Raw genomic sequence first — 27,820 nt, 5'->3', positions numbered from 1 at the left:
TTTCACTTCTTTCTCTGCCCAGGATGCTGAGACAGTGCTGTGCCACCCTTGGTGACCTCCCCTCTGCTCCCAGTCCTCACTCACACACTGTAGCTGCTGGCAGGATCAGAGACCTGGTCTGTAGGCACAGGTCCTCTCCAGGGCCCAGTAACCTCAGCCGGGGACCTACAGGAAAACTAGGACATGGGCAGAAGAGTGTTTCTAACAGTTTCCAAGAGCCCTGAATTTGCATATGGATCTTACCCTGCATCCCAGCATGTTCCAGGCCACTGCTTTCTCCAGTGCTTTATGAAACCCTTTGTAAACCAAGGGATCCTCTTTTTTGTGGAGATTGTGAAAAGATTTTGTTTAAAGACAGGGTCTTTGGCATATCTGTGCTAGTGAGAGGTATTTTTTAGGCAGCACAAATTCTTGCTGGTGGACACTGGTCTGTGATATTTTGGTATTGGTTCCCAATATTAACTCAAGATGTCCCAAAAGCAAAGCCCGGCACCAGGGAGGTCACTTGGGCTTGGTGCTGCCTGGAAGCAGGTGAGAAGGGGAGCTCTGTCCTCCTGTGTCTCACGTGGTAGCTACAAATGCACAGGGACTTTGTTCTTGAAATTAGTTTGACTTGGAAGCAACTGAAATTCTGGTCAGAATATCAGTGGACCTGTCTGTGGAGAGAGGGGAGTGTGCTGATGGAGAGAAGCCTCCAGAACAGGTGGAGGAGGTAACTGCTGTGGGGAAGTGTAGATGAGAACAGAGAGAAGAATCCTGCTGTCACCAAATTGGCTATTTTTAGCCGTGCGGGTGATGTGATGTTGACACAGCCCTGCACCCTCCAGCCATGGAGCAGGAGCTCCCCTCAGAACCTTGTGTTCCCCCCCATGAATTCTGCATGGTGCAGGTGGGCTGGGACACTGTGTCTCCATCCCTGCTGTACTGGTCGTGCTCATCAGTGCCTGTGCTCCCCTGACCCTGGTAGCAGTGGGTCAGTAGCTTTTAGCTGGAGCTGCAGAAGTTCCGTTCTGCAGCGTGGCTGTGTCGGATGCTTGGGCAAAGGGGGATTTTACAGGGGGTTGTCCTGTGGCTGGGAGGTGGTGAATCCCTGTGAAAGGGCAAAGCACAAAGGGGAGGGTATTTCTGGAGGCTCTTTACTCTAGCACAGGGTGAAACAAGCCTCAGTTGTGTTTATGCTACACCCTCTTGGCATAGTTCGCGTGGCTTTGCAGACAGAACCATGCAGTAAGACAGATGGTTCAGTAAGGCGGTGCCAGGAGAAGCTTTGCTGTTTTTCTCCTCTTCCTGTGCACTCAGTGATGTTTTTATGTCCTCCCATTGTTATGGCATCGCTCATCAGGTGACGGCTGCGTGGCACCAAGCTTTGGTACAGCTGAAGCTCTCAGACAGTGTGTTCCCATGGGGCTTTTAAAAGTTGTGGAGGCTGGAATTCCACTCTGTTTTTGAAGCAGGATTGCTTCCCCCACATGCATTGTAGACTATTTATGCAGTGCTGATTTCCCTTTGTTCCTGCTTAGAACCCGGGGTCTGCTCTGCAGAGGCACTGGCAGCACATGGCACCACCAGGGGAGGAGAGGTCCTTTTGCTTTTCCCCACCAAATCAAGTGTATTGCAAAGCACAAATGGAATGCAGCTTCTATAGGAACTTTCCACTTTCTGTTTTTTTTATTGTCTCAGTGCAAAACAGAACTCAATTTCTGCTCAGTTCCTTGAGCAAAAGATGCACAGAGGGATGCTAGCTATTCCCCTCTCCCATGATGCTGCCTCCAGCTCCCTGGAGCTCGCTTGCCAGCAGTCAGGAACGTACTTCATAAATCTGCTCAGGTTGTATTAACAGCCTGTAAATTCCTCCATTGTCTATTGGAAAGGTTTTTATTTTGTTTAAGATAATGTAAACAAGGTCTGTGAACACACAGAGTTAAAAAGGAAAAAAAATCCTTTTATGGGAACTCTGTAGGGTTTTTAAATCTGGAATGGCTTAAAAGAAACATCACATGTCCTTGTTTGTGCTGATGTCACATGCATTACTCCGCTGCTTGTGGTATCTCCTTAGCATTGCCCTTAGGCCTTGGGGCACAGCGCCAGCAAATATCCAGAGTTCCTGGCTCCAGCCAAGCTTCTATTCAGGGACACAGCAGTCAGCTGGAAGGGAAACAGCAATGAAGTAACAGAAATGGATTTTATATATTTATGTCTCAAGCTTTCCTCCCTGCTTGTGGGTGAGGGTACGGTGCAGTTTTATAGTCTGGCTCCGCTTTTGCTCTGAAAGGCTTTTTACAGACTCAAAAACAAGCAGGAGTTGGGCAGTGTTTACGTGTCTACGTGCGGTTACAATGCAGCATTGAGTACCCGGGGAGTTCTCCCAGCACAGACTGGTTTTGCCAGCTCTTGTTGGGTGTCACAAGGCCATGCTCAGGTGGCTGACGTTTGTTCACGCGGAGCGGTGCCAGTGGAGCTCTGGCAGGGATAGTGGGCACTTTAGATGCACTTCAGTGAAGATTGCTTTGGGTTTGGTTGAAGCACTCAGCAGTGTTTGCAGCCCAAACACAGCCACTTCCCCTCTCTGCTGGTTTATGTCAGCTGAGAACACAGTGGAGGTGCAACAGTATTTCCCAATTTCCTGAGTTTCTGGAGAGGGGCTTTCTTTGCTGGGGTTTTGCTTCAGGCCAGGGTTCCCGAACTCTCTCCAGACCCACCATGGGCTGCAGAGCACAGGGTTTTCCAGCTCAGTGTCAGTCCTGTTGGAAGGTTTGTTCTAGAGCAGGCACATTACTCTAGGATGGACTTCGGTCATATTCAAAAAGAGTGATTTTTTTTTTTTAGTTTGTTTTCGTCTTTTTAACTTAAAAATAAAATAAAATCTTTCCACGCTGATGCAGAGATCTGGTAAACTGAGGGAACAAAGTAGCAAGAGCTAATGAAAAGATCAAATAGAATTGCTCGTTTGAGCTCTGAAAGTCTGTGGAAGTTGGAAATATGGTATTGTTGTTGTCTAGAATTAAAGCTTAAAGCTTAAGTGACCTGGCTTAAGGGAAGGCTGGCAGAGGTGGGAAATAAACCCTGGCAAGCCAAGGGGGTCTGACTGGAGCTGCAGGTCCCAGTGCTGGCAGGTGAGTCAGAAACATGAAGGATTCTCCAATGCATCACCTTAACTGAGGGATTTCTTGGCTTTATTTTATTTTTAGATCCATTCTTACTCTAGCAGAGAGTAGTAGTTTTGGCCAGCAGTGACTTCCTCCACACACAGCGTGTTCCTCTGAGCACTGTGTACACAGAGGATTGGCTCGAAGAATTAATGCTAATCTTTCTTTTCTTACTTAAATTTGTCCTATTACTGCACTGTGTTAACAGAAGACATCCCTATTCCACCTTCACAGACGGTGAAATCCTTTCTTGTGTTATGTTTAAAGCTCAGGGCAATCTCCTGGGAATATCCAATTTTGCTGTGTCATGAAAATGCTGTTTTCATTATGTCTGTATTACTGTTTCATTTTGTGGTTTTGTTTTGCCAGCATGGGACATTGTACAGATCTAATCATGGATGTGCTTAAACAGATGATCTCACACTCCGTAAAATATTAATGCATCCCTGGCTGTAAATGAAAACAACCTAATTTTAAAATAAAAAGATTAGAGAATGTCTTTGAGATTGGCAAATGTCCACTGGGGATTACAGTTAATGTAATTTTCTTCTTTCAGGGGAAAAAGGCAGTGCTTTACCTTGTGTGTGTTTCCTATTTTAATTTTTTTTCAAGCCAGTATTGATGGGGTGGGATGAGTTGTTTGAAAAAGATACTCCAAGAGGCGCAATCATGTAACTTACGGCTGAGTAAGCACAGGGTAATTCAGAGGAAAAAGAGAAATACCAAGTTGGAATAGAAGTATGAAATAGTTCTGAATGTCAGGAACCTGTAAGACACGAGATGTGGGCAGGTGTGTGGGAGGGAGCGGAAAAAGTGAGCTAGGAGGTATAGGAGTAAATGGGTGATGAGAAGGAAGGTGGAAATGTGACACAGGCATTCACAGAATGTTTTGAGTTGGAGGGAGCCCACCAGGATCATCAAGTCCAACTCTTAAGTAAATTGCATGTTATGGGTATTGACCCCACAACCCTGAGGATCTCAGCCTGTGAAAGTTCTGTCACTTTGGCTTCCAAGGGAGTGGAATGATTCTCTAAAGCGCGTGGTCCAACTCAATCCTGGCTCTAAAACACCTCAGTAAATGTTTTTCCTGTGTGTTCCCTGCCCAGGTTTGAACTGATGCGCATGTGCTGGCAGTACAACCCGAAGATGAGACCCTCCTTCCTGGAAATCATCGGTAGCATCAAAGATGAGCTGGATCCAGCCTTCAAAGAGGTCTCCTTCTTCTACAGTGAAGAGAACAAGCCTCCGGACACAGAGGAACTTGACCTGGAGACTGAAAACATGGAGAGCATTCCTTTAGACCCCTCCTCCACCCTCCAACCCACTGACAAGCACTCAGGACACAAGGCCGAGAACGGCCCCGGCGTGGTGGTCCTTCGGGCCAGCTTTGAGGAGCGACAGCCGTACGCGCACATGAACGGGGGCCGCAAGAACGAGAGGGCCCTGCCGCTGCCCCAGTCCTCGGCCTGCTGATCCTCGGAGCCAGAGCCTCACAGAAACAAAACACACACAAACACAGGCATTGGGGGAAGAAAGAAAGAAAATCACAATATATTCAAAAGCCTACTGTACCTCAGTGGATCTTCAGAACTGCCATAGCTGCACTTGGGAGAACCCTTTTTTCAGTAAACAAGTTACCGTATTTTTCTTTTTTTTCAATATGCAAGCAGATGTTTGTTTCAGTCAAGGACTCCAGTCATGGGGCACACAGTTGGCCTTTTAAAACTCTTAATGTTAACACTTAATAGCAACAGAAAACTTGAGATCTGATGTCTCTCTCTCTCCTCTCTCCTCTCTCTTCTTTCTCTTTCTTTCTGTCTCTCTTCTTGCTTCATAATGGGAAACATATCTGCGTGCAAGTTCAACCGTACAGCACTTTCATCAGATCAAAGATATCGCAGGCCAGGTGGTTCCCGGTACCCCTGCAAGCACCTGCCTAACACTGTAGGTCTTTATAAAAAAAACCACAAACAAACAAAAAAAAACCCCCACAAAAAAACCCCTAAACTAAAAAAGACTGGATTTTTAATGTTGCTCTTTAATCTTTTTAGGAACGTGTAAAAGAATAAAAAAGGGCCATCATTCGTCCAAGGCTGTTACCATTTTCAACGCTGCCAAATTTTGCCAAAAAAAATGAACTCTTTGTTTTTTGTTTTCATTTGTTTTTTTGGTTTCCTTTTTTTTTTTTTTTTTTTTGTAGAAATGGAAGGAGCACAGTAATCAACTGCTCTGTTCAAAACAGATCCTGACCAATATGTTCTATTCAGTCATGCACTGGTATTTAAAAAAAAACCTAAAAAACTCAAATTGTCTAGATCTTTTTTCAAAACTGGACAAAATGTGATGATTTTTTTTTCTTGTGATGGAGAAGATAAAAGGGATGGGGTAAAAAACCAGCCCTCCCTCCACCCCTGTCCCCATCCCAGTGAATTCTGGACAAACCTGGCAGTGGTGAGCTAAACAAATGTACATTTCATACAAAAAATGTCAACCGCCCGCCAAAAGTGAGTTACGAAAAACCTGAAAATAAGCGGCCGAGATCTCCATCGTTGCAGCCTGCCTTCCTTCACAGGCTTGCAAGGAAAAAACACCTAGAAACATAAATTGGAGAAGACAAAAAAAAGCAGTAACCGGATTCAAGTATATGATGCTTTGTTGACCTTTTCTCTTTATTATTAAGACTTCTCGAAGGGTCTTGCAGTTCTATGTTAGACCATGGATCATTTGCATACACATTGTCTTTTGTGTCACTTTTATAACTTTTTTACGGTTCAGATACTCATCTATATGTCTGTACAGAAAAAAGCTGCTATTTTTTTTGTTCTTTATCTTTGTGGATTTAATCTATGAAAACCTTCAGGTCTGCCCTCCTTCCCTTCCCTTCCACTTCAACAAATTTTCTTATGCTTTGTACTATAGTGTGTAACTTTTACTTCCTCCTTCCCAGTAACTGATACCTTTCATATGATTTGCCATGAACTGTTTAATGCCTTTTTATAAATACATTTCCTCCTCTTTTATTTTTACCCCTCCCCCCCCCCCCCCATTAGTTGTTTTACATCATCTTGGCTGTGTGGGCTACAGGGCTTTGGAGGGGGACAAGGAGAAAGAAGGGACACCCTGCACGGGAACACTCTGGCAGTGCTGTGGTGTGGTGTTTTTAAGCCCCAGTTTTCCTTTCTTCCCACTAACCTCTGCCCAGACAGCACGCGAGTCTCTTACAGTGCAAGGCGTGATACAAACTCAGGTCAGAAACAAAAGGTTAACTATTTAGTACATTCTTGTTCAGTGTTTATATTCATTGTTGTACAAGGGTCCTACCCCTCCTGCCCTCCCCGCTTGTTCTGGTCGTGGCACACATTCACCCACCCATTCCCACACAGACACACAACCGTACATGTATTCTTTTTAAATTATTAGTTGGGTACAACAGCAGACATTAGGCTTTTGGGTCACTGATCCTTAAAAAGACTCTTTTAACCCTTCTACCCTCTGAACAAGAGCTGTGCCAGGTGCAGCTGGCGATGCCAGGCATTCCTAGGGTGGCCATCGATCACCTGGCTCCAGCCAACCCCAGCTCTTCACCTTCCTGATGGGGAAGCCCTTGTGGAGAAAAGCCCTCCTGGAGGGCACCTGGGCTGCACTTCACACCTCTGGTGAAGAAAACCACCCCCAACCAAAGGGAAGCCCCCGTGCTGTTTCTGTGGGTCTGGTGGGAAGCTGGGAGCTGGGGCCGGTGGCTTGGCAGGCAAACAGTGAAGCGTTGGCAGCTATGGAAACCTGTACAAGTCCAGGCTTGTGGCTGAAATCATAGACCAAACCTCAGAACAAAAGAAGGAGTGAGCTTGTTTGTTCAGTTGCAGAAGCCTTGGTGAGAGGGGAAGGAGGGACCATCAGGAAGTCGACACCCAAGGAGTCGTACCAGTTGCTCATCTTACCTTAGTTCCAGTCTAGGCCTTTGTTTAGCACTGATCCAACCAAACGATGGCAGGAAGAGGTGGTTCTGGGATGGAAATGTTTAAATCTTTTGAGTAAGAACAATGAATTAAAATATACTGATTGCTAGTTTTGACTGGAGATTTTTAAAAGTTTGTAGTGCTTTTTGCTTGTGTAGTTTAGGTCCCATTATCTTCTCTTGCCTCTGTCCCATAGTTATTTCTCCCTTTTGAAAATGAAAAAGACAAAAAAGTTAATTAAGAAGGTATTCTATGTAGGATTTTTTATTTATTTTTGTGATATCAGTTTAAATCACTGTAGAGATGCCCCATAATGAATTTAAATACTGAGATAAGGGTTTTAGAGTATGACAGGGGGACAGTTTTTGATTTTTTTTTTTCAAACATTTATCTACCTCACTCTTATTTTTTTATATGTGTGTATATAAAAAAAATACATCTCACATTTCTCAGCAGCCAATAAATGCCGTTGATACTGGTAACCTCTCACTCCATATACCACATGCTCTAGGTTCTGGAGGGGAAGAGTCACTGCCTGTCACAGAGGGTCACCTCAGAATATTTGCCTCAATTCCAAGGGGTTTCTCCCAGTTTTTTCAGATTTGTTGTTGTGAGGAGAAATCCAAGAGTTGTCTGACTTAGGGTGACCATTCTTTAAGGAAACACAGAGGCTTTCTAATGTGCTGTCACAGCAGCCCTTGGGTCAGCAGCAAAATGCTGCATGTTTGGATGAGTGGAAACGCAGCTGACCTGATATGGGAACTTCAAATTGTGAGTATTTCCTGATATCTGTTACAGAAAGCAAATGTTTACAATGTTTGAAGGTCTAGAAGAAATACTAAAGGGAATGGTCTTTCTGTTTGTCCTGTAGAATGGGCTAAGTCATTCCTGCCAGTTCTTGCTCAGATGTCACAAGCATCAGAAAGATACTTGGCTGAATCAGAACACAAAAATAAATTGGCTCATACATGATGGCATTGCTTTTTTGACCAAAACCTGTCACAGGCTGCCGATGATAATACTACATCAAATTTACAGCTTTGGTCTTTGCTGCTTCTGTTTGATGAGAGCACTGATTTTTTTTTTTTTTTTTCCTTCAAAACTAACATTGAACTGATTTCTTTTAATGTGCCAGTAAAAAGTCAGTTCCCTTTTCTTCCCCTGTTTATACGCATTGTAGCTGTGGATTCTGATGGACCAGCCATCAAATTTTAATTGCCCTCTGACGGCGTGTAACTGGTTTACAAGCACACAGGACTAACAGGAGCTTGCCATCAACTTGATGTATAATGTTTCCTTTTTTCCAGCTCTGGCAGCTGTTTGTGCAGGTGTTGGTTGTGGTATCTGAGTAATGTGGTGCTTGGCTACTTGGAGTTGTACGCGGCCTCTTGGACACACAGCACTGTGGTTAATTACTACAGTTTGTCTTTGGAGGGAGCATTTCTCCCTAGTCCTGAGAAACCAGCAAAATTGGAAGTTTTCACTAGATTGGTTTTGTTTTCCATGTTTGATGATGTTCCAGTGACCTTTGGGTGCAGTGGCTGTTCCCCTTCCTTGCACATATTGATTACCACAACTGGAGATCCTCAGATCTTTCAGCTGGCTAGGAGGGTTTTGTTAAAACTGTCCAAGTTACTGGTTTGTAGAATTGTACATAGGTGGTTTTACAATGCATTAGGAAGAAACACTAATGACGTAGCATCACGAGAAGCATTTCAAAAAACACTTCAGTAGAAGACAGCCACGAGGCCTCGCGTCCGTGTGCGTGATGGCAGTCAGCTCTCCTGGACCAAACCACCTTCATGATACCATTGCGTTCTGTGTTTGCAATTCAAGCTTAATTCCTTTTTTCGTTCTGTTTGTTTCCATAGCTTTTTTTGTTGTGTTTTGTGCATTTTGAATAGCTTTATTCACATGGGTTTTCATGCAGACTTCCCTTGGACAGTAAATCGAGTTGTTTGTGCATGTGAACAACTGAGAATTAATGTTGGCTTGATAGAGTCATAATATGGTTTGTAATGTTGTTCTTCCCTGAGACCACTGGCTTGTCTGGTATGGAAAATTTATTTAGAACTTCAGCTATGTTTGAATAAAGTTAAAGTAATCCAGTTTGTTTATAAATTAAACACAAAAGCCCACCCAGCCCTGAAAACCAGCATTTTGACGAATGGCACCATGATGTTTCAATGCAGTGGGATAACGAGTTGGCATTGCCAAGGGGAGCAGGCGGCTGGGATTGCAGGGCTCGGCTCCGGGTCGCTCCTCACTGGCATTTCAGAGTGCCCGTGGCAGAGGAGGTGGTTTGGTTGCAAGGGAACACGATTCCTGTGCAAACACAGCTGTGGCACTAAATCAGGTGCTCCTTGGGGGGATGATAAACCAGAGGCAGCAGCCGAGCGCGGTGCAAAGTGTGGAGCCACCCTGTATTACGCCCCTGCTCCTCCTAGCTGGTGCCAAGTACTGTGTGGTTCCAGGTGTGGCCGCACTGATGCTCCTCTTGGTTTTTTAAAGGAAAGAAAGCCCAGTTTGCCCAGGACAACTGGTGACCAGAGGGAGCTGCTGTCAGGCCCTCTGGGAGCTGCTGAGGGGTGTTCGGTACAATCCAAGTCTAAGTGAACACTCCTATTATTGGTGTAACTCCATACATATATATCTATATATACATATATATATCTGCATATGTATATCTATAATATAGATATATATATTTAAACCCTTTTCATTCCATTAGTACAAGTAACACTTGTTTCCTGTTATTTTGTTTGTCAACCGTGTATTCAATCACTGGGCTGAACAACAGTGGAGGAAGGTGCAAGGGATCCACTCCTTACTAACCAGTGATAAAGCCAGATATTGCAACTTAACCCGTGAGTAGATGTGCAGACAAGGATTGAAGAATGGTGTGTAGAAACAACAAAAGTGGCCAGGGGTGCTGAAGATACAGAACTCAAGTAGGCAGGAGGGCTTCGAAGGACACCTCGGTTCAGAACTGGTTGCTCAGAGGTGCTGAACAGCCTCTGACATGGAGCAGCCGGGTCAGTCAGCATGGAGGAGTTTGTGGGGAGACACCTGAAAACAAAGGATGCAGCAATGGGGATTTACAGAGACACAGGGCTTGGCAGAAGTTTGAGGTAGTATCCTGAGCTTAATCTGTGGGACAGCATCAGTGCTCAGGTGTCACAATTCTCATCGTTGGTACTTGTGAATAAATCTCTGGACTTTGCAGCTGGAGCGGTAAATTCCTTACCAGAAACGTGACAGTGGTTGGTCATCGGCCTGTGCAGATCTGTCTCACCTACAGTCGGCCTGTTTTGCAAGTACCTTAGGACTTCACTAGTTTGTGTGTGTGCATATGCGTGTGTGCTCATATATTTTTTTTGGGTATGCGTTCCGTTGATTAGTAACCATTAATTAGCATTTTCAATAGGGCTTTAAGTCCAGTAGATTACGGGTAGTCAGTTGACAAAGATCTGGTTTACAAGAACTAATTAAATGTTTCATTGCATTTTGTAAGTACATAGAATAATTTTATAAAATGTTTGTAGTTTATAAATGCCTAAAATATAATTTAAAGGCACTTTTCTGTGTCTGTGTGTGGGTGTGTCTGTCTGTGATCAGTTTTTCCATGGTACCAGTTACTAGTTAGCTTTACAATATGCCAAAAAGGAATTGCTGACTTGTCCAATTCATGGCTTGTCCCTCTCCCCCGTCCCGCCCAAGCTTTGTGACCCAGTATACAGCGAGTGAGAAAAGGAATTGGGAAAATGTTCTGTATCTTCAGTATCCTGGTCTTCCAGAGCCCTCTGGTTGGGGTGGGATCATCTTACCTGGTCATTTCACTTCACTGTCTAGGGCAGTTACCTTCATGGATTACAAGAACCTCACTGGTCAGGGAAACAGAGCAGGGTTTGCTCCTCCCCAGGCTCTCCGGGGCCGCTCAGCACCTGTGCCACGGGGGCCTTGTGCTTTGAAGGATGCGACTGCATAAGGGAAAGAGGGAAGATGGTTTTCGTAACTGCTATTAAAGAACTCTTTGCAAATTTCTTATCTCTTTAAATGTTTGTATGCGGCCTCTAAAGCTGTTGAGTACCATTGGAAGCTTTGTTGAAATGAGCAAGGCAGGGTCCCTATTTATTGTTATTTAAGAATATTGAAGATCCAACCCCTCTGCTATGGACAGGGACACCTTTTTCACTTCTTCTGTTTTCTGAACCAGTGAGGTTTGAGATGAAAGGATTGGCCAGAGTTTGTCTACCTCTGGGACAAAAGCAAAACTAGAAAGTGCTAAGGAATGGATGCAGTTGCAAATACATTTTCCAATTTTTCTTGTTTAAATTTTTTTAAGAGAAAATTAAACAATAACATGGCCAATTTATTACATAAAAAGACTTGCTGTGTATAAATTATTCCTAAAGAAATTCCTGTGTTTATATTAAAATGAATCAGTAGATTAAAAAATTTCAAAATGTTTTTGTATATTCTGTTGTAAGAATTTATTCCTGTTACTGCGATATACTCGGGATTCTTTACATTATGAAAAGAAGAAACTTTGTCTATTTTGAATGGCTGAAGCTAAGGCTCCTTTAGTTTCTCTTACTCTGCTTTTTTCTAGTAGTTTCAGTACTACATGATTTAAGTTAAATAAAAGAATTCTGTATGCATTTGCCTGTTTGTGATTTTGTTGCTCCTTATGCAAAGCAAGCACAGGTTAGAAAACTCAGAGTAAAGCTGCTCTGGTTTTCCTCTGCCCTTTCTGGCTGCATTTAATTGAGCTGCTCTCAAAAGGGGTCAGTACTGCCATTGTTTGGTTGAAATCAAAAGCATTTTCATCCAGAGACACCGAGCTTTTGGATCCTTTCTGGCTGAGATTTCAGCAGTTTTGCACAAAGCGGTTCCTGTGAATAAGGTGAGCATTGTTAGTTACTTATTTACCTGCACAGCAATCCCCATGTGAGGCATTCAGCCAGACAGCACCTGGTTATCAGCTTTCTGTAACACTGGAAAAGACAGGCAAGAAAATCAGCCTTATCTTGGTGTTGCCAGATCCTCAGACCTTGTCTTCAGTGTGTTGACTGAAGCAAGGCTCGATGGTGGCCCAAAGCCCCATCAGCTGCCTGTGCTGTTGTGTTTGTCTCTTGTCCTTTTTACTGATGGTGCTTGAGGAACAGGCTTTTGTTTCCCTCAAGAAATCCCAGGTGTCCAGATTAAGCTGCTGCTGTGCTGTTCTTCTGACTGATTTCATCTTCTCCTTGTGTTCTGGCAGCAGGATTACAGAGAGTGTGGACGTTCTCTGTGTGCTAAAGGGCAGTGCTGTGACCCTCTGTGGTACCCAGCACTTCTGTATGGTGCTGTTTGGGATGTGGAGGAGCCTGATCCCATGTTTTACAGTGTGGGATCTCCTTTGGTTCCCATTCTGTAGCTACCATCACATGCCCTGACCCTTCCCACAGTGCAGTGCTTCAGGATTGCCTCTCTTGGGACAGGTTAGCTGTTGGATGTGCCTTTGGGCTGTGCTCTGTGGAAGGGCTATGGTGTTTTCTTGGGACAGGCACTGAGAACTTGGGGAAAGTGGTGGTTTTGGGTTGAAACCCATTACCAAGAGCATTATAGATCCTGCTGGATTCCAGTTTTCTCTGTACTCTGAAGTCACTCTGGGTCAGAGCCCATTGCTGATGTGGAAAGTGGCATCTACAGCAGGCCAGTAAAAGAGAATTGTAAAACTTCACATACCAGAATCCCCAAGTGTGTTTTGGTGCCTCCCATACCCATGTTTTTTGTGGGCTGAACTCTCTGGACTCAGACAGGGGCTGAGGGGGATCTCTGTTAACATCCATCCTGTGCTGCATCCTTAGAGCTGTGAACATCCATCTGGGGTCAGCAAGTCTTTATTAATGTCTTCCTAACCAATAGAACCAGAATTAAGCATGTAAAATGTTGTCAATTCAGTTTCACACTTTCTGAAATCTGAACAACTTTATTGTTAGCAATATGAACTGCCAATCATTTGGGTTTTTTCCCTCAAGCCTCTTCTAAGAGATGCAAACGGTTGGTTGGGTTTTGCAAGGAAATTTCACTGAAAATAACATGGGCTATAAAATCCTTTGTGTGTGGGTTTTTAATAATCTTTAGATCTGTTTCATTTCAGAGGTAAGGAATTACATTCTTAGAAATCATTATTTTTTTCTTACATGATCCATCTCTCTTTGTTCCACACACTGTTCTAACATTGCTAAGATAATGGTCTGTAATGCTTTTCCTAGAAATTCTGCTGTTACCGATTCAGATAATGGAGGGACGTGGATGAAAGCAGCTCTTCCATTGCCATTATACAGAGAAGTGTAGTAGGTGTAATCACAGATGTACCTGCAATATTAAGAACAAAACAAAACAAGAAACCTAAATTAAGGGCTCAGTAAACTTTGATTAAATTTAAATATTCTAAGTAGCCAAACCAGATCTGGTTTATGAAATTATTAAGAACATATTTGCTTAGTGAATAAAGGAAATGCTGAAATAAACCAAGTTTGTGAAACAAATGTTGCTTATCTGATGGTTTGGTTTCTCAGACACCCACCCACAAAGAACTTTAAATAAAAAAAAAATATCACAAGACAGGCATTCTTGTGGGGTGGGAAGGGTAACACACCCTGCTGGAAACTACAGCCATGTAACACAGTTTATGCCTAAGTCATAAAATCTCCCTGTCTGAAGGGGTTTTTTCTTATCATTCTACCTCTTAAAATGCAGGTGCAAATCCTGAATTTAAGGGCTAAGACTAGCTGGTTCTTATTTAAAATAAAATAAAAATTTCGGTTTTGTTTTCCTTTCCAGTGAAGATTAGCATAGTAGAAAATTGCTTCAAGTTCTACTGGAACACATAATGAAATCACAGACCTGGTTCTAACAGTACCTGTAATTGCTGTTCTCCTGTGTATCTATTTACATTTTGTATCCCTCCCAGTTGAGAAAAATAGATTAAAATCTGCTACTAGTCGGTGTTGCTTTCAGACTCTCTTAATAGCTGAGGTTTACTGGGGTTGTTCATCATAGGGTGTGCTGTGTTGGAACTTGTTTTGTTTGGAATTTACAAATCTATGGAAAAATATTTACTGGCTGTAGTTTTTCATGACGGCTGCTTTACATAAAATTTAAATTCATCCCAGTCTCATACTTGTGCCTCTGAAGACTTTGCTTCAGAGTGATTTTGGTTGGACAGAAGGTCAGGGCAAAGATTCCCCAAGGTTAAATGAGTGGATTGAGCTGTTTCTGTGAGCCCCTGATACGCGATGTTTACCTTCCCGCGTCTCTGGACAGGATGATATCAATCCCTTCCACTGAGATGTTTTTCCAGAGAGTCTTCATATTAATTGTAGATTCAATCTTTTCTGGGCCATCTAGCACGCAGCAGGCACCTTCTGGGTGAAAACCACAAGCATCCCTCTCCTGGTAGCCTTTGTTCTTCCCACACTGCTCCAGGATGATGAGCGCTGTGGCGGATGAAGCCAGCCCAACGTGAACTGTAAGCTGGTTTTTCCCACCAGAGTGAGTAACAGGAAATTTAAAATGAGACCTGTTTTTTAAAAACATGTGATGCAAAAGGGCCAAGCATTATGTGAATTACTGGCTTCAAGGTGGAGAGTCTTGCTCATGTCTAAAGAAAACTTCGATAAGGGATTATAAATGAGAACCAAATTAGGCTGTAGTTTTTGTTGTGTCTAGTCAGAGCTGCAGCACCTTTTTTGCAGTTTATGGTAGATTTTTTCTTTGCCTTTGTTCAGCATCAGTTATGCTGTTTAAATAGCATGGGGTTAAACCAGCATACTAATTAGTGTGTGCTCCAAATTTCAGCTTGGAACCTTGATCACAGTTTCAATAGTCACTTTCCAGAGTTGTTTGATGTTTTGCAATACTCTCTTAGAGATTTTTTTCATTGTATTCAGGGGAGGGGAGGAAATTGTGTAACATTGTCATTACCCACCAGTGGCTGAAGAGTTGTCCATATCTTGCAGACTTGCTCCTTGGCTTTTTGGTAAACCACTGGCAGCTGCATGATCTGGAGATTGATGTTTTCACCAAGGCCTCTCTTGGACAGCTCCTGTGTTTACAAAAAAGCCACTGAGGACTTGAAGGAGCATTGGATTTCTGACTGTGATAAAGAAACTGGGCTGATTCAACTGAGAAAACACCTGAAAGAGCTACACCTAAGCCCATGGTTCCTGAACATTGGTCTGCAATGAAATTTGTTTTGTGGTTGATCCCTCTCTTTTAACTGGAAGAGACTAAAATGTGCTAAACAGTTTCCTAATGTCACGTCCGTTCGTGTGGAGCCATTGTTGCGTTTTCCAAAGAGATGCTCAGTCTCCAGTGGGTGGGAGGGTTATTGCTTAGGGACTGGTCCCTGGGGAACCATGAGACAGCGTTTCTCAGAAAAGCTCCACACATGAAAGCATTTGCTGTAGGTGAGAGCTGTTTCTCTGAAAGATCTGGTAGAAAAAGTGCACTGCCAAGAGACAAAAACAATGAGAATTCACGTTAAGCATGACTTTTTCACTCCAGGGACATGAGATCTGCTGGCTTGACCAGGTTCAGGTAACCTATGCTGAAGGTCACTGTCAATATGAGGAAGTCGCATTTAGAATGAGTTTAATCTAATTTTTTGGTCTAGAATGTTTCTCTAGTAAAAGGAAATGTCACTGAGATGTTACTTCTCTGTCAATTATGTACAGTTGAATTTCCACACAGGACCAATTCTCCCTAAGAAAACAATTATGCCCAGAATTGAGGTGAATGGAACACAGGCACCCTTCAAAGTAGCAGGTTGGCCAGGTGGTTGGAAGATGGTCTGGAGAATAAATGTCCCATGGAAGTGACTTGAAATGATTTTGTCAGTGGAACAGGGCTAACAAACAAGGCATTGGCCTCAGTAGAAGGTAAGCAGCTGCAGTGGCAGGATGCAGAAGGAATTCATCTGAGGTGGAAAGCTTTGTCCCAGAAGAGGAAAATGGTGGTTGAAAATCTGTGTTCCATTTGAGTAAGCTGCTACCAAAGGATGGTACACATGAAGTTTTTTAGGGGGAGCAGGCAAATGTGGAGGTGTCTGATTAGCCCAAGAAACCTGTAACTCTATTCAGTGTCATTGTCTTCTCAGGTTCTCATTTCTCACTCAGGATAGCCCTGCGGATGAGGCCCACAGTTCTGGGAAATTTGCCCTTCAACACTCGCTTCCTATATAAACTGTTCCAATTTTCTTGTCAGCGGAAGCATTGATTAGCTGTGCTCAATAAACTATTTGACACAAGCAAGGAAACAATGCCTGCAGGGAAGTAAACACATTTGGAGAACAGTGCCAGCCTTTTTTCCTGTGGGCGCTGACAGTCTTTGAGAGCCCATTGCATCATCTCGCTGAAGAATGCTGTACTGTGCCTAAGCCTCCACACAAGAAAACCCCAGCTGGTTCACAATTAGCATTTTCTTTTCCAAAGCATTTTTAATTTTTACATTTAATGAGATTCCTTCTTTTCAACTGTGAGGCTTAGAGGACTTGACTACCCTGAACTTTGGTGCAGAACATGGAGACCCAAAGCCAGCTGTAATGCTGTTCTCCTCTCGTGCTCTCTGGGTCAAGACATTCTGTTGTCACCAGTTGTCATGGCTGAAACACACAGAAATACTTTTGTGCAGGACAAAACTGAAGCTGGCCAATAGCAAAGGGCTGAGAACTGGTGTCAAAGGAAGATGGTTCTCTATGTCTGAAGCAATTTCAGTGTGTTGTCAATAATGTGTATTAGTGTGTTGTCTAAAACTCCCAGCCATGGGCTTACACCCTGATAGACCAGATGCTGTGTAAACATGGAGCAAAATAAAAAAGGTTGTTCCTTGTCTCAGCTTTAACCAGAACCAATTTTGCATTTAAGGTGGGAGACTGAAAATGGTTAGAGAAGGGTAACTGCACCTGGAAACTAGAGCTCACACTGGTGAGTAGGTTCAGTACACAAGTGCCTGTCTTTTGTAGTTGAAACAGGAAAGGAAATTTCAAAGGAGGAGAAAAGTTTTGGAGGACTGTTTTGTGGGAAAAGTGGTTCAAAAGAATACATGAAGATTCTTTTTTAGGAAGTTCTTCTAGAAAGGAGAAGAAATCCAGCATTATCAGCTGCTGACCTTGAGCTGTTGGTGAGCTCTGGTCATAGTCCTGGTCCACTGGTGTTCCAGCCCAAAGAGAAGTGATTTGCACAGCACTGTGCTCAGGTTGGTGCTGGGTATCTCACTGCATGTTGGAAACAGCTTGAGCATCTAGAAAACTCCAGGAAATATCACTGATTTTGCCTGAGTTCTCACTGATTTGGGTTGCTGGGAAGCCAGTTGTGTGTGTTAATTTTGTGAACTGCTTGTGTTGGTGCAGAAAGGAAACCAGAAGTTTTCAGTTGCCCCAGCCAGACCGCAAGTACATTGCAAACAAAGGTGTTTTGTGTGGCTGGTTTGTGGGGTTTTGTTTGTGTGTTTGGTTCAGGCTTTTTGTTGTTTTGGGTTGGTTTTTTTCTAACCCTGTAGATACCTTCTTAAAGCTTTCAAGAAAGTTCCAAAACATAAATGAAAGCACTAAATAGGAATGTCTTAGTTTCACAGATGATGAAACTAAAGCAGAGAGGGAGAGAGACAGATTAAATGACAGATTTCCAAAGACCACATGGTCAGTGGCAGGATAAAAAGCTGCACTGGGAGATCTGATCCTCATCTCCTGATAGCAGACACAGTTCCCAGAAGCAGTTGGAAATGTGACCTGTTCTTTGCACTAACAGTTTAATTACTATGAATGTTGTCACTCAATTTATATTTGTGCCCTATTAACTGGGGACTTTGACCTTGATGGTGGACTGCCCTGACAGGTTATTTTGCTGCCAAGCTGCAGACAGGACCTTCTGGAGGAGACACAGAAACACGGCTGGATCAAGGGTTATTAGGTGGGACAATCAATCTGTAGTATGGAATAAATAAATCAGGGGATCTGGGATTCTGAAGGTCCCATGTGGTGCTGCAGCACTAACACACTGTGCTAACTCAGTGTGATCTGTCAGCAAATGCAGAGTAAATACCTGGTGGTGTTTTCCTTTAGTGAGAATGTCCTGCACTTCCAGAGTTAAAAGTGTTGCTGGCAGAGCTTTCGTGCATATTTTAAGAGGGTATTTCAGGTGAATGAAGTTATGAGAACCATGAAAAACTTAGTGAGACAGGTTTCTAAAAGACAAGCTGTCTTTCTAGTGCTAGACAACCATGTTGGGCCATGTGATGGTGTCTGGAAGAGCTCTGAAGCTTTTCTCCATGACCCTGAATTGACAGGTTTGCCTGTACTTTCAGATCCATTTGATCCCCTTTTCCCTGAACACTTGAGGAGTACCTGCTGAGAAGCAAAAATTCCATGGATGATGAATGCAATGCTGATGAAGGCCTTGTGTGAGAGTCTTGTGCTGTGATGAGAACTTGGGTCCATGCAAAAACAATGGGGTATTCCTCATGTTGTTGGAAAATTATATCTTCATATTATAAAAGAGGCAATTCAGGACAAATACTCTTTTTAAACCAGCAGATATAGAGATTTGCAGAGTTTTACCAAGATTTATCATTGGATTTAGGAGGGCTTCAAGGAAAATTGGCTTATTCACCAAAAAGGTAGTAGTAGTAGTAAACAGTTAATTTTTAAGAGAAACAATATTTTCCTGAGTGTCCAGTAAGAACATAGAAGGGATGTGGCTATTGGAATGGGCTGTGTGCTCACTGGATCAATCTCTGATCATTCCCACAGCAAGAAGAGAGGTTCAGGAGAACAGTTGATCCCATCAGCAACATCTTGTGGAGGAGCTGGTAACAGGGATTTTAAGGAAGCAGTTGTGAGTAAGAGCAAGTATTGCTCACAGAAGGGCAGCCATTGCTCTTTGGCAAAGGATCCATTTCAAAAGCACGAAGAGTGAGGCTATGCTTTGGAATTAGGAGACTGGAACTGTTAAATGTATTTTTACAGGATTTCAGATGCTTTTGAGGACCCTTCTGGGATGTGAACTTTTAAGACTGCATATATCAGCATTACATCATCACTGAGGGTGCTGTGGTATCCAGGCTTTTGATAAGCACCTACTTCATTTTGGTGTAATAATGAGGATAGTTCTGGGTAATCCTACAAAGGCATTAAGCCTGATCAGTCATATTTAGTAGGTCTGTTCTGGCTGCTCAGCAGGTTTCCGAGGATGAATCTGAGTGCACACTTGCGTGGTTCACAGCAAAGAGGGTTTTGGCAGGAGGGTTTTATGTCACTCCAGTGATCCACACAGATACCCCAAGCCAAGACAGGATTACTTCCAGATGTAAATACTAAATTTTGCTATCTTTAATATATGTGCATAAGCTTCCCAAAGATCATAGGGCTACTCCTATGAATGAGGCCAATGGAACAATACTATGAGATTGCTATTTAGTGTGGAGAAGCCTATCAAAATTCAAAGTACTTCCAGATTTGCAGCAGATTTCTCTGAATTGCCTGAATTAACCACCTTTGCCAGGGAATAGGAAACCAAAACAGCATCCCCAGTCAGAATACAAATTAATTCCACATAGAGGGTGCCACATCAGAGGGAAATGGATTTGTTCTCCTCCATACACAAGGACTGACATCTGTTTTGTTATGGAATGCTGTGGCCCTTGTTACGTAACTCCCTGGCGTAGCCAGCTCATGGCATTGTTACAGAAAACTCATCCCATCGGTGCCTTCTCGCTTGAGGCTGTTTTGCTTGCAGATAAAGAACATGCTCTCTTTTCAGTCAGAAGAGGATGATCTTGCACCCAAAATTAGAACCAATAGGAATCAGGAAATAATGAGCAAGAACGCTGTCAACTGACAAATATTTATGGTTTAGGGCACATGTCACGCTGGAGTTAAGATAATTTATGTGTCTCCTGTCATGACTGGGGTGTGGAAAGGTATCACAGAAGTATTTTTGTTTCTTGTTAGCCTACAGGGATAACATCCCTTATGACTTGGAGGGGGCAATAGATTTATTCTACCAAACGCCAAGCTGCACTCAGCATTCTTCACCCTACAAAGCTAGGATAGAAAAGATGTATGTGTTGGTGGAATTGCTGTAGCTTTGGTCTTTGGAAAAACATACCGGCTCCTTGTTTTACTTGGCTTGAGTGCACTTCGTTTTCAAAACAGATATTCAGTAGCTGTTACCAAAATTTGTACTATGGTTATAGTCCTGTAGGGCCATCACCTTTCTATCATTACTAACACTTTCCTATAGTTGCCTTTCTCATTTCAGTGTCCAAAAGAATTTAAAAAATGTATGGACTTGTTTCAGTCTTCATAATAGAACACAGTCCCTTTGGTTTGTTTTACCAGTATTATCTGTCATTTCTTGCACATTTTGGACCAACGCTCCAATTCAATTTTACTACTTTGACTGTTTCCCCACTAGTTTCAGATTTCATTCTGTAACCTTCTTTCTACCTTGGGATTGCTAAAAACTTATGTGGAAGATCCTCTCACAATAACACTGTTCATAGGTACCTTATGAGAGTAACTGGACTCCAGGAAAGGCCATTTTCTATGACAGGGAGAATGAATCAGTTGATGCTGAAAGCCAGGTATCCAAACCTTGTCTTTGTATCCCCCAGCTAATTTTGTTCTAATACACAGATTTAGGAAACAAGCAGGAATTTTCCAGACAGCATTTGAGACTCGTTACTGCTAGACAAGGTGTGTGGAGGGAAAAAACCTCAGAATGACCTTGTTTTCAGTGTGACTGTAGACTTCACTGTCATTTGAAAGTGGAAGCCAAAGCCGAAATGTGAACTCACACTTAGAACTGGCACAGTTTAGGTTCTGCGTTCCTGAAGCAGGCAGTGAGAACCCAATAGGCTACATGTGTGTGAGAAGGAAACCACCTCACACAGATATGATAAAATGAACTGTGGTGGGAGAGATGATTGGTTTACTGAAGACAGACACAACCTGTGGCATATGTAATAGTTGTAGAGAAGGCACCCTGGGTAAAATTCTGTTTAATGAGTCAATTTAAGGGAATGGAAAGCCTAAAACCAGTTTGTGTTGAGATCCCTAAAAAATAAAGCCTCCCTCCTTTTTTTTTAAAATGCTTACCTTCACTGCTTCCCAGCTAGAATTGAGCAGGTATTGTCTGAAGGGACCAAAACCTGAAAAGAAAGAAAGAAAGGTGGTTTTAACCTGTGCTTACTCTGCTATTGCAGATTGGGTGCTGATATGTCTGCACACACGTATTTGTTCTTTATCTTCCTATTTTTGGTTATGGAGGTTGAGTTTTTTAGATAGGATTTAGCCTTTATAACACTTAAGGGAATAGTATTTTCATTTTGTATCTTCACTGATAGAAGAACTAATCCTGCAATCTTCATTCATGTCAAGGCTTTCTTATGAGAGAGCCTTAACTAAAGCTGGTAAATGTAGTGGAACCAATAGGACAGATCATGTAAATGATGGTTTTGGGGAAGGATCATCATCCATAGAAATACCACTATTAAAAGTTATGGTTTTAAATACTCCCAGGTCACAGTTAATGTATCATTCTTATTGTTAAAGCTCATGAAGATGAAGATAAGCATATTTAATGAAAATGTTTGAAATAGCAATGTTTATTTAATTTGTAATTTATTTGAATCCCAAGTAATGAAAACTTAGAGTTTTCTATCAGGGAAAGTGTGCTTTTTTGTGATGCTGGGAAAAATCTTATTTCACTTTTTCCCCCAGGAAAAGAGAGGAGAAAAGGGGAAAGAACACTTTGACTCTGAAGTATTACATTCAATTTTATGCATCCTTTTTTGTGAAAGATTTTTTTTTTTTAAATAAAAAGGAAAGAAAACTAATTTTGAGCAGATGGGCATTTTGTCATTAAAATGTTTGATGGAGAACTCCCACTATCTTTATTAATCTCAATTACTGTTCTCAATCCAGACTGTTGCCAAGTCCTAGATACTGGGTGTCAGGAAAATGAGTTTGTGAAATGGTTTTAATGCTAAAACTCTTAAATATTTAAAATCCTTAAATGGACAAATAAATACTTGACAGCATATGATTGCTATTTTGCACAGTGAAAGCTACTTGTATGTGGAGACAATTAAGCCTAAATGCAGGCTTGTGACAGCTTAATTAGCGCTAGACTTTAAGAATTTCTTAATTTGTTAATACTTATTTCATAACTGCTCCATCTTTTCTCTTTAATGTTATGAAAAGCACGATGGTACTAATATTTTTGACAATGTTTTCTCCAGATTTGAGTTTCTACTATGGGGAGGGAAGAAAGAAAATGGTGCTCATTTCACATTTACAGGGAACATAAAACCCCATTAGTCCCACTCTGCTTTGAGAGCAACATTAGGGTGGCACCTGCTCCATTTTGGAGCTGTAGTTGTACAAGTTTCTGTACCTGTGTGTGCGGAACTGCAGAATTATAATGAAGTTATTAGGTAGCTCACAATGAAACACATGTGTCAGTGGTGGCCCTAAGAAACTACTGCTTAGGATAAATTGTTCTATGAAAAATGACTAAATATATGAGAGTTTTACTGCAATGCCTGCAGCAATGTGGAGAGGTAACTGGCTGAATGTTATTGGGCACCATATAATTAACTGGGCTCCCTGCCAGCAGGTTTATATTCTGAGCAGGTGAAAATGTGACAGAGACATGCTGTGATAATCTCTGTAGTAGATTAAAGATGCACTTGTGTCTTAACTAGTCTAAAACTTTTTGACCAAGTAGATTTCTGGACATAAATGGTGATCTAAAGGGAGAAAAAACTAACAGGGTGCTAAGAAGTGTTCCCAACAAGGGTATGTGCCATAAATATCATAGGAGAGAACCAGACTGTCAGCCTTTTAGGAGGTTAGCAAATACCTCATGCCCTCCCTCTCCTGCACTCCCATCCAGCTCATCTGCAGTTATGTCTGGAGCAAGCCAGACTAGTTCTGCCCATCTTGCAGCTATTAAAAAAAAAAAAAAAAAAAGTGTTTAATTGAAAACAGCAAGATGCAAATCTCTTTGATGTAGCTTCACCCTCGTTCCTATGTCCTCAGATGACCTGCAGTGGAAAATTATCCAGCAACTCACATGTCAAGATATGTGTAATGATTGCCCTTAGATGAGCCAGTGGCAACAAGAGGAACAGCAAGCAGCTGCATTCCTTAGGAGCTTTAACCTTTTAAAGCTCAGCACTCTCTGAGCTGGTGGTTCTGCCTCTGTGATGCTGTAGTAGTTGGAGCCAGCAAGAGAAACTCCAAATTTGGTCCCTCGTGCTGCATGTTCAGGCATGTTCCTTTGGTATATTTAAATGGAATGGTTTAGTTTAGCAGTGATGAGGCAGCATCTTCTGATTAAAACTCCCTTACCTTGCCATGAAACTGAGCCCCTGAAAGTTGCCATGTGCTGCTCTAATTCTGGACACTGACTGTATGACATTGTGATGCAACCTGGTTTTCTTGCTTCAGAGCTTCTTTTGGGTAAGCTTTATCTAATAGTAGCCTACACTGCCTTGAGCTATGTGGTTTGGATCAGAGAGAATGTCAACAAAGATTAAAACATGGAGAGAATGAACAACAAACCAAACTGGATGGCAGTAAAAAGGGCAGACTGCAGTCTGTTTCCTCTGACATGCATCTGATTTTTCTTAGGAAGGCAAAGCAAGTTATTTTCCATTTGGAAATGTTAGTATGACCATTTGCTACTGTTTTTCCCTCCAGGAAATTGTTTATGACAAAGATCAAGCATGCGTGCATACCATCTCTGGCTCAAAGAATAAAATAAAAATCTTACCAGTCACCACCACAGTGTTGGAATCTGAATCCATGAAATCTATGCTCCAGAAGGTGGAATCTTCTTGTCTTTCAGTTCCAAACAGTATTATAATTCAGGTATCTGTGGCAAACATCATTTGGAGCACCTTTTTTCTTCCAACTGTGATGAGTCTGGCTTCACATGACAGGGATGATTTGTGACTCATGTAACTTTTAAAGCAAAAATTATTACGCCTCTATTAAAGATAGAAGTCTGACTGACTGGCTGACTGGGACTGCCCTGAATTCTTTCCTTTCCCAGGCATGGAGTATTTAGGAAGAAGAGGAAAAGCCTAAAGAAATTTCTTGCAAAATATCCAGCAATATTTTTCATCACTTGTTTATGTGCAAGTAAACAGAAAATTCATTGAATCAGTTTTATTATATTTCTGTGGGTATTCTGGTTTTAGCAGTTGGAATTCACTTCAATGGTGAGGAATGACAACTACAAAAACTTGTCTGTCCATTTCCACTGTTCTTGGACTTTTTGTTACTAACTTAAACTCAGGGGTAACTTTGCTGTTCCTCTTCACAGCACTTACCTGATTTACTACTCTTGATCTTTATCTCCGGCTTGTTATGAAGGAGTCCAAGCACTGTACACTTTTAAAACCAAACACCAAAAGGAAAATGTGTGTATTTGCTAAACCAAAACATTTACTCAGTAATATTCTTTAACAGGCAACATGTTAGAAAATCTCACTCCAACTTGCAAGGTCAGAGGAACTCTAGAAGCTGGGTTATAGCTTGCTGAAACTGGTGAGTTTAAGAGCTGATCTGTCTTCATTAAAGTGGAGCCTGAGAGCCAGTGGGGGGGGGCCTGAAATCAAAACATATGCACATTGTCACTGCCCAAAACAAAAGCATATGCAAGTTCTCTTGGGAATTATAACTATGTGGGCAGAGGGTTTCACTGGGTCTTGTTTTGAGTAGGAAGTGTATGTGTGTGTGTGAGAGAGAGAGAGAGGGAGGGGAGAAATAAGCTAAGAATAGAAAGCCACTATATTATCTCAGGAGAGCTCGTAATTGTGAGACCTTAGGGGGGAAAAAAAATCTCTGAAGAAATCCCTTGGGTTGGGTGGTGGCTGAATGAGGTTTGGAGCTATGACCTGTGTCTGTCATTTAAACAGTCCTGTGCTGAGACACAAAAAAAATTTGTGGATTCTCTTTATTTAAAAGACTCTGACTCCACCATCCATTTCTTTCCCCGACTAACACAACTTGCAGAATTAACTTTTGCTGGCTGCTGGGGGCTGAGGAGTTTCTAATACAAGAAGCAGAGCTTTCTGCAGCTTTAAATAAGGTGAAATCTGCCACTGGTAGCACTGAATTACTTTTAAAATCCTACAGTACTTCATACTCCTATGTCAAGATTTTTATCCATTAATTTTTCTGCCTGACCAGTCATTAAAACACTTCCTATGATTCTGAACAGGGCAATGACATACCAGTCTTCTCATAGTTATTTTTGATTTGTGCTGGATTTTTTTTTTTTTTTTTTTAAAGCTAAGTACAGGGTGGTCTAATGAACAAAGCAGTTGTAAGGAATAAAGCAAGATTTAAGGCCTATAGTTGCTTAATTAATTTCCTGAATGAGAAACTGTGTTTTCTTTGGGACATGATAGCTGCTTTATACATATATATATATGAAGGCTATTGCTTGACTGCTGTAAAGTATTAGGTATTTCATTAGATATTCTTCCAAAGGGGAGATGTAAGTCTATTAGGTCCATGCATTTTGAAACAACTGATATGATCTGTTTGGAACGTAGTACTAGTTCTTAAAGTTTTTACAGCTGGCAAAAGGGAGTAGAAAAAAAAATACAGAGTAGCAAAGATTAATTCACTAAGCCTTTATGAAGAAGCTGATAGAATTTTGGAGGGGGGAAGTATTGTCTTTAGTAGTTAAGTTAGTCCCTTTTCATCAGCAGAGGTTTGTTGAATTGGAAGTAAAGATTCTTTTCAGTGTTGGTAAATGCTTGTGCAAGTGTGGGAGGAATGCCAGTGGTTTAAATAAACCAGGAATTTGACAGAGACCACTGAAATTAATTTTTGCACTGATTTAATTGATTGATCATGTTCCCAAGCTTTGTGTGTGTGGTAGTATACTTGGAGGAATAATGCATTTATTGCAGCTGTGCCACACAGCTCAAAAAAGAATTGAAAATTTTGAATTAGGCATTAGTTCTACTCAGAAATTATTCAGAAATGAAACCTTTTCTTTCTTCTAACATTTCTACAGCTGAAGTTGAAGCTACCCTTGAAATTTTTGTTAAAGCATGACTGTAGCTTTAATATTAGCACTCCCATGTGTATCTGTTCCCAAAACAATGGATTTGAGGGTCACTGGATATTTGAGGTCTGCGCAAATTAATCTCCCCATCCATAATTAAGAATCCAAGCCCTTGCTCTCTGAAGGCAAGTCACAGACACAGCTGACTCAGCTAAACACTGGTTGTTTTTCTTCTTGCTACACACAGATGTGATTGGCACGGCACTCACTGAGAAGTAAAGAAGAAATGGAAGTAACTCAACTATGAAAATCCTGGTTATCACCTTGAATATTTTTCTGCTCAACTGTCTGATACTTTCAAAAATTATTTGAACTGCTGAGTAAGAGAAAAATATATTTTCTGCAAATGCATTCTGACCACACTGCAGAGCTGCCAGCATGCTGCTTGAGTAGCTTTTTAGTAGATGGCAAGAAGAACAGAATATGGCCCTTCATTTAGAAACAGCTTTTTAATTTTTATCTCTTTTATTATTACTTATACATATTTCTTTTATTTCTTATTATTGGCAGGCAATGACCAGTGTTTTAAACTGTTAAGTGGAAGTGTTCAATATATTCCAATTTTTATCTCAGCTATTCAACACTTAATGAGAGAAGGGAGAAATCAAGCTGTTATGCTATTTAACACTAAACTATAATGGGACTTTAAATAGAAATTTCAAGATCTAACACTCTATATTTCTTTTTCATTCTAATAAAAATAAATGATCCTCAGGAAAGAATGAAGCTGGTTTCTATGTACATGGAAAGCAATGTCATAAAAAGAGAGGAGATAAACATTTTATCATAAAGCTCACTGTTCCCTGTGGAACGGGGCCTCTTCTACAACAAAATCCATAGAAATGGTAAATGGAAAAATATAATGGCAAAGGACTTAGCAGGGCACATGCAACCCATGACCAACAGGTTGCTTTTTTCAGGTGTTATTACCTGCACAAAGAAACTCTGCAAGCAGGATACACACAATTTAAGTAATTCTTTATCAGCTAATATGCAAAATAGATAGCTAAAACTAATGGGTTACTGGGCTGAACAGCAACATGATTACCACTGCTGATAAGAAAATGGATGAGTTTTAGCTGGCCAGGAAGTTTCTAATAGGCTGGGGAAAGTCAGTCTCTGACATTTATCGATATGGGCTGATGCTCAGCATCACTGAGTTAACACCATGTTTTCTGCCTTTTTTTTTTTTTTTTCTTCTGTACCTTTTCCTTGAATCTTTCACCAGATAACCACTGCCATCCCCCCAATAGCACTTGTGTGACTTCAGCTTCCCATCTTTCCTGCTACATCAAACTAGACTTTGGACCGCAGCAGGGCCAAACCTCTGGGCTGTGGGTGACACAGGGAGAGCTGGAAGGTACAAAGCTTCAAGGGATCATGAGCATGTGCTGAAATCCATTACCGAGAGTCTGTAAGGTGTGGTGATGTGACATCTGCTCTTTGGAGTGTCAGTGTATGGGCTGAAATTGCTTTGGCCTGTACAGAAAAAACAAACCAAACCAACGAATTTACTTTACTGTGTGTTTTAAAGCATTTGAAAGGAGGAGAAATGCCAAGTTGTTTTTGGTCACTG

At 41.7% G+C, this 27,820-nt stretch overlaps 2 protein-coding genes across 6 annotated transcripts in view; one reads left to right on the top strand and one right to left on the bottom strand.

Annotated features, from left to right (window-relative positions):
- IGF1R (insulin like growth factor 1 receptor) overlaps positions 1-11,763 on the top strand; it is a 173,846-nt gene extending 162,083 nt beyond the window's left edge. For both annotated transcript variants that reach the window (XM_048317237.1, XM_048317236.1), the window contains exon 21: positions 4,253-11,763. In XM_048317237.1, coding sequence (XP_048173194.1) covers positions 4,253-4,619 — 367 coding nt within the window. In that variant the 3' untranslated portion in view covers positions 4,620-11,763. The remainder of the gene's footprint in view (positions 1-4,252) is intronic.
- Positions 11,764-13,199: 1,436 nt separating this feature from the next.
- PGPEP1L (pyroglutamyl-peptidase I like) overlaps positions 13,200-27,820 on the bottom strand; it is a 28,548-nt gene continuing 13,927 nt past the window's right edge. The window contains exons 2-7 of one of the 4 annotated variants that reach the window (XM_048317241.1): positions 24,494-24,771; positions 23,932-24,087; positions 21,249-21,301; positions 15,081-15,197; positions 14,397-14,626; positions 13,200-13,465 (exon numbers count right to left, since the gene is read on the bottom strand). In XM_048317241.1, coding sequence (XP_048173198.1) covers positions 13,276-13,465; positions 14,397-14,626; positions 15,081-15,197; positions 21,249-21,301; positions 23,932-23,965 — 624 coding nt within the window. In that variant the 5' untranslated portion in view covers positions 23,966-24,087; positions 24,494-24,771 and the 3' untranslated portion in view covers positions 13,200-13,275. Of the gene's footprint in view, positions 13,466-14,396; positions 14,627-15,080; positions 15,198-21,248; positions 21,302-23,931; positions 24,123-24,493; positions 24,772-27,820 lie in introns of all 4 variants that reach the window. The other 3 variants (XM_048317242.1, XM_048317240.1, XM_048317243.1) reach the window with 3 other exon arrangements.

This window comes from Corvus hawaiiensis, chromosome 13 (genome assembly GCF_020740725.1).
Source record: "Corvus hawaiiensis isolate bCorHaw1 chromosome 13, bCorHaw1.pri.cur, whole genome shotgun sequence".
Classification (NCBI taxonomy): domain Eukaryota; kingdom Metazoa; phylum Chordata; class Aves; order Passeriformes; family Corvidae; genus Corvus; species Corvus hawaiiensis.
The sequence above is the reverse complement of the archived record's forward strand: the minus strand, read 5'-3'. Positions and strand labels throughout refer to the sequence as shown.